We start from the raw sequence: 9,424 nt of genomic DNA, 5'->3' as shown, positions 1-9,424 counted from the left end.
CTCGGTGCTGCAGCCACAAATCCGGGCTCTGGCTGGAGGAGGAGGGTCAGGCCCTGCCCTCCTCCCTGCTGCAGCCCCTAAGAGATACCCAGGTCTGGCAGGATTCGTGTTGCCCGTTGAGAGCAGCGGCGCAGCCCGAGCGTGGGTTACTCTTTGCATGAGTTCAGCCCCAATTTGCCTGCCACAGCACCGTGGTGGTTGTAGCCCGCGGTCCCTTCTGCTCCTGCCGGTGTTTCTCTGGCAGTCTCACCCCCTTGGTTGGACGTGCTCTACCCCCTGCCCTTGCTCGTGGCCGTGCCGGGAGCTGCCGTACCCCCAGTTCTAACCCCGTGCTGTCTGCCCGCAGATCGCCCCGCCACCGTCGCTCGCGGAGCCCCTGAAGGAGCTCTTCAAGCAGCAGGAGGCCGTCAGGGGGAAGCTGCGGCTCCAGCACAGCATAGAGCGGGTAAGGCAGCGCTCCGAGGAGTCCCTGCTTGGGAATGGGTCCTGAATTTCCTTTGCTGGGGAAACCCAGGCTGCCACGCTCACTGCTCTGTTTGCTCTCCCCAGGAGAAGCTCATCGTCTCCTGCGAGCAGGAGATTTTGAGAGTTCACTGTCGGGCAGCGAGGACTATCGCAAACCAGGCGGTGCCCTTCAGCGCCTGCACCATGCTGCTGGACTCCGAGGTCTACAACATGCCTCTAGAAAATCAGGTCAGTGCCTGTCTTGGCGGTGAAGGAGCCTCTCAGAGGTGCTGTACACGATCCCGGGGCTGACGGGCTTTTCCAGATGGAAAAGATGGCTCCCAGCTGCAGGACTCGCTGCCCAACACCTCCCCAGCACGTGCCCAGCTCGGCCAGGCTGGCTCGGTTCCTGGGGGCTCGAGCTGCATTTGGTGGGCGTGCAGGGGAGGGAACACATCAGGAACACGGTGACACGGGGAGCACCGTGTCTCTGTAGAAGCAGAGATGGCTCACTCTTATCAGGGAGTCTCAGGACACTCTGCCCTTCTTGATCAGGATCATTGCACATTTGAGGGATTTATTTTACTGCAATCTGGGATATCTTTACCCGCCAAATAACAGGGAGAGAGCCATTAAATTAACTCGTATCCGAATACCGGCTTTGAAAGGGCCAGACTGACGCACAGCCCACAAAACAAGAGTAATTTCTTCCTCTGCTTTCACGTGGTTCTGTGCCAGAGCTGGGCAATTGTGCTGGGTGCTGCCTGTGAGAGCAGAGGGGCGCAGCCACGGCCGTGCCACCCCGCCAGACCCTCTGCAGCCCCGCAGTGCAGGAGGGATCCCGGGCAGCAGCAGCATCATGGGGTTCAGTGGTCACCTGGAGCCTCGATCCAGGAGCCTTGATTTATCCCTTGGCCATTTCCCAGCCACGAAGTGCCTGTGCTTCTCCAGCGACGTGCTCTTGGGTGTGACTTGGAGATGGAGCGGTGCGGGTGCAGGTGCTGGGCTGGCACAGGACTCCTGCACGGAAAGCAGAAGCCAGCAGTGCCTGTGTGCGTGTCTGTCTGTCTGTCTGTCTGTCTGTCTCAGGCTGCAGCCCCTGGCCAAGGGCTGCAGGAGCAGCTGGGAGCAAGCAGCGCGCTGTTCTCCCTCCCTGCAGGCTCCTTTCTTACTTCTTCAGCCCTGTTTCGTCAAGCGTGTGCCGTAAGAGGGGTCTGAGTATGGCCTATTACACCTTTGACTGTTTAAAGTGAAAAAAAATTATAAACAAATCTCCATGCAATTCCCTTTTGATGTCTTCTGCTTAGGGAGACGAAAACAAATCGGTCAGAGACCGTTTCAACGCGCGACAGTTCATTTCCTGGTTGCAAGACGTGGATGACAAGTACGATCGGATGAAGGTGAGAGGCACGGGCATGATGCTGGGAGCAGGTCCTGCTGCTCAGCACCCCAGGGAGGCTTTTGGTGACAGCAGCCCCAGCCACGGGGCTGGCAAAACACTCGCTTGGCTGGGCTGGGCGCTGCTTTGGGAAGCTGTGTTTTTTGTGGTTTCCAAAAATCTGCTGGGCGCAGGCATCCCTGGATGGTGTGGGCAGCACAGCTGGTGGGAAGGGCTCTCTCCTCGTCTTCAGGGGCAGCGATGGCAAGAATTGAATCCTGTCCTGGGACCTCTGCGAAGCAGTGGGGGCTTCCCAGATGTCCTGAGTCCTGGTTCCCTTTCCATGAGGCCATGTGGGGTGTCCCTGGCTCCACATGCTGCGCTGTTCCGTGTGATCCCTGCAGGTCCCCAGCCTTTGCTGGGTGTTACCAGCAGCGGGAGCTTTTCCTGCCCTGTCCCGCTCACCCCTCACCTCTGCCTGTTTTTATTTTCCCCCATCCAGACGTGCCTGCTCATGCGACAGCAACACGAGGCTGCTGCCTTGAACGCGGTGCAAAGGATGGAGTGGCAGCTGAAGGTGCAGGAGCTGGACCCCGCGGGGCACAAATCCCTCTGCGTGAACGAGGTGCCCTCGTTCTATGTGCCAATGGTCGACGTGAACGATGACTTTGTGCTCTTGCCGGCATGACAGTTCCAAACCAGGAGACATCACTGAAAACTGGCAAGGACGGGAAGCCCTCCGAGGTCGGGCGGTCGAGCTCACATTCACCCTTACCGCTTGCTGATGAATCCCTGGTCAGAGGAGGAGGAAGCAGCTATCGGCAGAAAACAAAACAATAAGAAAAAAAAAAAATTGCACTTTCTTCACAGCGCGTCCCTCGCTCCCGGACTGACGGCAGCTCCGCCGGGCAGCGGGCCGGGGCGCATCTCCTTTCCAACCGGCTGCTGCGGCAGGGAGGCAGCCGGTCCGCGCGGGCAGCGAGCACTCACCGGCGACGGGACTGGCAGAGGCGTGGAGGGAGGAGGCCAAGGACACCATTTGTGTGTTGCAGAAGCTGCTGAGCGGGGCCAGCAACCACGTTGATCCATGTACTTGTGAACACAGCGATTTCCAGCTCTCTGTTTTCCACCGCTCTGCGGATCTGCGCGCAGAGAAGCTGCAGTAGGAAACAATGGGGGGAGGGGGGGGTGTTTGAGTTTCTGTTCCATCCTGGGTATGTCTAAAACGAAACAAAAACGAAACAAAACAACAACAACAAAAAAAAAACCGAAACAATTAGAAGCAAAAGACAGCGTCCGAGTTGGGCAGACGCGGCTCTGAAGGTGTGGACGGCGCCGGGAGGAGCCCGGGGGCCGCGGGGCCGCCGCTCGCCACCGCCCGGGAAGAGCGGAGGAAGCGGCGGGCGCCGCGTGCCGGGGGGCACGGGGGCAGCGGCGGGCGGGAGGTGGCGACGCAGAGAAAGGACTTTGCCAACTGTGTTTTTAATGGAGTAAAATCCATGTGGTTTATATATTTTTTTTTCCTTTAATCTTGGGCATTTCGTTTCTCTTTCTGAGAACATAACTTGAAAACACTACAGAGCCAATACTCATATAAAGAAAAATTGTATCCCATAAATGCTGTACAGTTTTTATATACATTAACAATGTACTTTTGCTGCCTTCTAGATAATTTATTTTGCAACACATTACTGCACAGTTGTAAATAACTTATGTACTGTAACATCACTTTCAGTTATGTGTAAAGAAATAAATAAATTAATTAAAATTATCTTTGTATGTATAGCTCACCCCAGGCAGCACTCTGAAGGAGCCAGGAGGTGCTCAGTGGTGTTTGGAAGCCTGTCTGATGCACCCAGGCTGTGCACACAGGTCCCCTGGCTTCAGTTCGTGCTGCAGAGACCCCCGGAGGCCAATTCCTAACCTCGGGTGGTTCCTAACCCCGTGGTGCTGCTCCTGCTTCAGTGCAGCCGGGTGCTCTGAGTCGAGGAGCTGCTGCTTTAGGGCTGCAGAGCTCGGAGCAGGAGCAGGAAAGGGGGAGCCCAGCACTGCCTTGGCCCTGCCATGGCCCCGTTGGCTGAATTCGCTCCTGCTCCTGGGGCCTCTCCGTAAGGGGTGAGGGAGGGAAGGGGCACACGGCGCCCTGGCTGTCCCTCCTGTCACCAGCCCTGCACCGCTGTGGGGCTGTCACCACTGCATGCTCTGTGTGCCCGTGTCTGTGCCGTGGTGTTTGCAGGCAGCAGCCTGGCTCACATCGACCCATCCTGCTGGCAGCTGGGCCTTGAGCACAAGTGCTCAGCACCAGGGCTGGAGAGGTTCAAGTGCCTCTCCCACGGCCCCTGTGCCCTGCTTGCAGCTGCCGCCCGCCCTTGCCTGGCACGCAGGAAGCCTGGCTGCCCCCACCCGCCTCTCTGGCTGCCCCCACCCGCCTCTTGCTTTCTCTTTCCAGTTTTTCCAGGCTCAGACGCCTCGGCTGCTGCTTTTGGAACCAGGGAGGAGTTGAGCACGACGCGGCTCCAGGGCGCTGCTGGGCTCAAGGGCACGGCGCAGCCCAGTCCTCCCCAGTCCTCTCCAGTCCTCCCACTGCAGCTCGGGCTGTGCCGGGCACACACAGCACGGGGGAGCGCCCACTGTGCCGGGACAGCCGTGCACGGAGCCCCCACTGCCACCAGCTTTGTGGCAGGTCGAGGAATCACCGGGTTCCCGGGGCCAGGGCCCCAGTGTTTATGGGCGCTGTGGCCTCACTGGATCCTAAATGGTTTTGTCCCCAGCCCAGTCTGGGGTTGCTGTGTTGGGGTGGGCGATGGGCACCAGCTGGGGGGGCTGCTCCTGCTCCCTGGGGTGAGACGGGGCCTGGGGCATCCTCACGCCCAGCTGATTTTTTAGCTAATGCCCAGCCCTGCCCTTTCCTTCGACAAATAACTGCAAAGTGCCCGCTGTAAGCACGGAGACCTTTCATCCACCAGCTAAAGCCACAGCACAACACGCTCCCCTGCAACCCATGGGGGTCGGGAGCCTCGTGGTGAAGCCCCCCGGGGGTCCCCCCAATAATTCGTGCCCCCCAGCCTGCATGGCACTGCCTGGAGAGGTGTCGTGGCCACCTCGCCAGCAGCACACCCACCTTGGGTTTCTCTCCCCATTTTTAACTCCCATCCTCGCTGTCCTGCAGGGGCAGGAGGCGGCTGCAGCTGCTCCCCAGTGCCGCGCAGGGGGGAGCACAGAGATAACGGGCACAAAGAAATTAAGGAAAAAACAAAAAGGCTCCTCTGGGGGCTCAGCTGCCTCCTCCCCCTTCCCACTGCGCTCCCCCTTGTAGGGTTTTGTCCCGAAGCCCTCCTGGGGGGCCCCCAGCCCCTGGAGGCTCAGCGGGGGCCGGGAGCACCCATGGGTGCTGGTGCCCGTCCCGGAGCAGCTCTCGGCCCCCCCGGACCCCCGGGGAACAACCGGGGTGCGCAGGGGGAGGCTGAGCCGGGCAGGGGGACACGACCCAGGCTGGGCTTGGGGGGGGGGCGCACAGGGGTCGGGAGGTGGCTGGGGGGATCCGGGGCTGGGATTCGGGCCCGGGGGGGTGGCAGAAAGGAGGGGGCAGGACCTGGCTCCGGGGGGGGGGCGGTGCCGCGGAGGGGCCGAGCCGAGCCGAGCCGTGCGCGCCCTCACCTGCCCGGCCCCAGCGGGATGGAGGCGGCGGGGGCAGCAACCGGGGCAGGAACCGGCACCGGCACCGGCACCGGGGGGGGGGCACGGCCTCGGGGCCGCCGTGCCGCGGGGGGGTGGGCTCCGTGCTTGGCGCTGGCGCTGGGCTGGGCGCTGGGGTGGGCGCTGGGCGCGGAGCCCCCCCACCGCTGCCGCCCCGACGCCGCGCTCCTGCCGCCGCCGCTGCGCCGCCTGGCGGGGGCCGCCCTGCTCCGAGCCGCCGTCCCCCGCCTCCGCGGCGGCTGGAGCCCCTGCCAGCTCTACCGCTACCGCCACGGCCCCCCCGCGACCCCCGGCACGGCCCCCGGCACCGCCACCGCCCGCCCCGACGGCACCGGGCCCTGCACCCGCGGCTGGCATTACGCACTGCCCGCCGCCGGGCTGCGCTCCAACATGGTCACGCAGGTTGGGGGGGGGGGATATTTGGGGAGGGGGGAGGTGTTTGGGGGTGTAGGAGAGGGGTCCTGGGGATGGGGAGGGGGTGGGGAGGAGGGGTGTAATGGGGTTCCTGAGTTTGGGGTGATAGGGGAGGGGTCCTGGGGATGGGGAGGTTTGGGGGGGTCTAGGGGGAGCCCTAAGTTTGGGGAGGGGGGTAAGGTTTGGGGTGGGTCTGGGGGTGTTCCCTGTGTTTGGGGAGGGGGGTCTGGGGGTGTTTTCCATGTTTGGGGAGGGGTTGAGGGGATCCCTGAGTTTTGGGGAGCTGGGGCACTCTGGGGCTGGGGGATCCCGGAGCAGGGTGGGGGATTCTGGGGAGTCCTAAGGGTCCCAGGGGGGTTGAGGGGTTTTGGGGTGTTGGGAGGGTTTGGGGGGGTCCCCAGGGTCTGGGATGGTCGGGGGGGGGGCAGAAGGGGCCTGGGTTTGGAGGTCTCGGGGGGGCACCAGGCTGGGGGAGGCTGGAGGAGGTCGGGGGGCCCTGGGATCATGGGTGCAGGAGGGGTCAAGGGGTGGCTGTGGGTTGGGGGGGCTGTGGGGAGGCCTGGGGAGGGTGTGAAGGGAACTGGGGGGTCCCTGGGGGACAAGCTGGGGGCCCCAGCGAGGGAAAGCCCTGGCTGTTCTGGAGGGCCTGGGGGAGAAGAATTTTGCTTGGGGGGGTCCTGGGGACAGCCAGCAGACACCCATGGGGGGGGACAAGGGGTGGCTGTGGGGTGGGGAGCTCTGCTGTGCGGGGGGGACATGACAAAAACAGGGCTCTGGGGGCCACCAGCACCACCACGCTTCTGCCTGGGGGTGGGGGCTGCCCAGAAGCCCCCCGACAAAGCGTGGGGCTTGTGACCCCACCGGTGCCGTCCGTCCCAGCCCTATGGGCAGGGGGGGCTCTGCAGGGCCCCCCGTGCAGACACATCCCCGTGGCCCGCAGTGGGACCTGGTGTGCGCCTCGCGCTGGAAGGTGCCCCTGGAGCAGACCACGCACTTGCTGGGCTGGACCCTGGGCAGCGTCGCCGCCGGCCTGGCCTGTGACAGGTAAAAGGGGGGGGTCCCCGGGGCGCTCCCCCCATGGGGCACCCGGCCCAGCTCATGCCCGGCCCTGCAGGTTCGGCCGCCGGCCCACCTTCGTGGTGTCCCTGGGGCTGGGGGTGCCCCTGGGGCTCGGCGTGGCGCTGGCCATCAACTTCCTCATGGTCCTGGTCGCGAGGATGCTCTTTGGGGCTGCGCTGGCCGGCGCCTTCCTCTCCCTCTACGTGGCACGTGAGTGCACCGGCAGGGTTTGGGGTGCCGCAGGGTTTTGGGGTGCCGCGGGGTTTTGGGGTGCTGCGGGGTTTTGGGATGCTGCAGCATGCGTGGCGCTGTGGGACGCAGGATGCTGTAGGGTGCCCCATGGCCATGGCACCCACGCTGCACCCCTTGTGCCCCCCTCAGGGCTGGAGCAGTGCGACCCCCCGCACCGGCTGGAGGTGACGATGGTGGCCGGCTTCTTCTGGATCGCCGGGGAGCTGCTGCTGCCGGGGCTGGCCGTGCTGTGCCGGGACTGGCGGGTCCTGCAGGGCGCCGTCACCATGATCCTGGCTCTGCTGGCTGCCTGCTGGTGGTAAGGACCCCCCCGTTTCGGGGCTGGAGTGCGCAGGGGGCCAAGCCACACCAGGCAGCGCCCTGTCCCGGCACACCCTGCCCGGGGCATCAAAGCCGCCGGGGCTCTCCATGCTCCCCGGGTAAATGTTTGCTCAGGTTTGAAGCCGAGGGTTTCCAGGCACAGCGCGGCTCTGAGCCAGGCAGGGGGAGGTGGTGGTGGTGGTGCTGGGGGGGGGCACAGCCCCCGCGGACACCCCGTGACACCGCCACTCGCCCCAGGTGCCCGGCGCTGCTGCTGGAGTCCCCGCGCTGGCTGCTGGCCACGCAGCAGCTCGAGAGGGCCAGGAAGACGCTGCAGGCGCTGGCCGAGAGCAGCGGCCGCGGTGCCGACGACCAAGGGAGCCTGATGGCGGGTGCGTGGGGGGGTGCCTGGTGGGCTCCCCCCTTCCCAAACCGGCCGTGCTGGGGCTCCGTGGGGCTGTGCCGGCTCTAACCCGGTCCCACCGTGCGCGCAGAGCTGGAGACGCTGGCGGAGGGCTCCCCCCAGCCCCGCTACCACGCCGTCTGCGAGATCTTCAGCACCAGGGTGATCTGGAAGAACAGCGTCATCCTCGGCTTCACCGCGTGAGCAGCCGGGGGGACAGTGCTGTGGGGTGGGGGGAGCGGCCCCAACCGGCCCCCCAACCCCCTTGCTGAGCCCCCCCCCCCCCCGTCCCGCAGCTTCATCGGCTCCGGCATCCGGCACTGCTTCACCCGCAACCTGGCCCCGCACCTGCCCCGCTTCTCCTCCTACTTGGCGCTGGTGGGCGCCGAGGCGGTGGCCTGCCTCTTCCTCTGCCTCACCGCCGAGCGCTTCGGGCGCCGCGCCGTGCTGCTGCTCTGCACCGTGCTCACCGGCATCTCCTCCCTGCTGCTGCTGGCCCTCACCCAGTGTAAGGCTTGGGGGGGGGGGGGGCACAGCGGGACCGGGTGCTTGGGGTGGTGCAGGGTGAGCCCCCTGGTGATGTCTGCTCCCCCCCCACCCTGCCCTCTCCAGACCTGCTGGACCTCATCGTGCTGACCCTGTCGGTGGTGGGCATCACCGCCTCGCACGCTGTCACCATGCTCAGCATCTTCTTCGCCAGTGAGGTGCTGCCCACCGTGGTCAGGTGAGGGGGGAGCCGCCCCCTCCCCAGGACCCTGTTTCCTCCCCCTCCCTCTTTTCTGAGCGCTTTTTCCCCTTCCTCCCCCCGCAGGGGCGCCGGGCTGGGGCTGATCGTGGGGGCCAGCTTCGTGGGCAAGGCGGCCGCCCCCATCACGGCCATCCCCAACAGCCGCGGCTTCTTCCTGCACCACCTGGTGTTCGCCTCCTTCGCCATCCTCTCGGTGCTCAGCATCATGCTGCTGCCCGAGAGCCGTGGCCGCGGCCTGCCCCAGTCCCTGCAGGACGGCGAGAGCCAGCGCCGGCCCCCCCTGTTCCACCGTCCCCCCCGTGAGGACCACCTCCCCCTGCTCGCCCCCCGCGGCATCCCCCACGACTACTCCCGCCTCGTCTCCTCTGCCAAGCGGGCGCTGGGCCCCCGGCACAGCCCCACGGACGCCCCCCCAGAGACGTAGCCGTGCCCCCCTCCCTGCTGCTGGAAGGGCTGGGGGGGGCAAGCATCACGCCACTGGGACCCCCCCGGTGCAGCGGGTCCCCCCCCGTCCCCACGTGGCCCTGGGCGCAAAGCTCCGGGCTGCGAGCGGTGGTGGGGCTGGGGGCTGCGCGCCCACCCCCCTTGGGGCTGGATCCTGCCCCAGGAGGAGCTGTGCTGGGAGTCCTGGGGTGGGGGTGATGCCCCGGGGGGGGCTGCAGCTGCCAATAAAAGTGCCTTGTTTCTACACGGGTGGCTGGCGTGGCCGGGGTCCCACCAGCCCCCTTGG

The 9,424-nt window shown here is 65.3% G+C and overlaps 2 protein-coding genes across 2 annotated transcripts in view; both read left to right on the top strand.

Annotated features, from left to right (window-relative positions):
* ANKRD11 (ankyrin repeat domain containing 11) overlaps positions 1–3,593 on the top strand; it is a 112,136-nt gene extending 108,543 nt beyond the window's left edge. Inside the window, exons 10-13 of the mRNA XM_082770028.1 lie at positions 347–445; positions 550–693; positions 1,752–1,844; positions 2,325–3,593. Coding sequence (XP_082626154.1) covers positions 347–445; positions 550–693; positions 1,752–1,844; positions 2,325–2,510 — 522 coding nt within the window. The 3' untranslated portion in view covers positions 2,511–3,593. The remainder of the gene's footprint in view (positions 1–346; positions 446–549; positions 694–1,751; positions 1,845–2,324) is intronic.
* Positions 3,594–5,480: 1,887 nt separating this feature from the next.
* Positions 5,481–9,373, top strand: SLC22A31 (solute carrier family 22 member 31). The gene is made up of 9 exons (XM_082770190.1): positions 5,481–5,920; positions 6,873–6,976; positions 7,047–7,201; positions 7,373–7,541; positions 7,802–7,935; positions 8,038–8,146; positions 8,243–8,454; positions 8,559–8,670; positions 8,758–9,373. The coding sequence occupies exons 1-9, from the start codon at positions 5,498–5,500 to the stop codon at positions 9,116–9,118; spliced, it is 1,779 nt and encodes a 592-aa protein (XP_082626316.1). The 5' UTR covers positions 5,481–5,497; the 3' UTR covers positions 9,119–9,373.
* The last annotated feature ends 51 nt before the right edge of the window (positions 9,374–9,424 follow it).

The sequence above is a fragment of the Aythya marila genome (assembly GCF_965140915.1).
Source record: "Aythya marila genome assembly, chromosome: 12".
NCBI lineage: Eukaryota > Metazoa > Chordata > Aves > Anseriformes > Anatidae > Aythya > Aythya marila.
The sequence above is the reverse complement of the archived record's forward strand: the minus strand, read 5'-3'. Positions and strand labels throughout refer to the sequence as shown.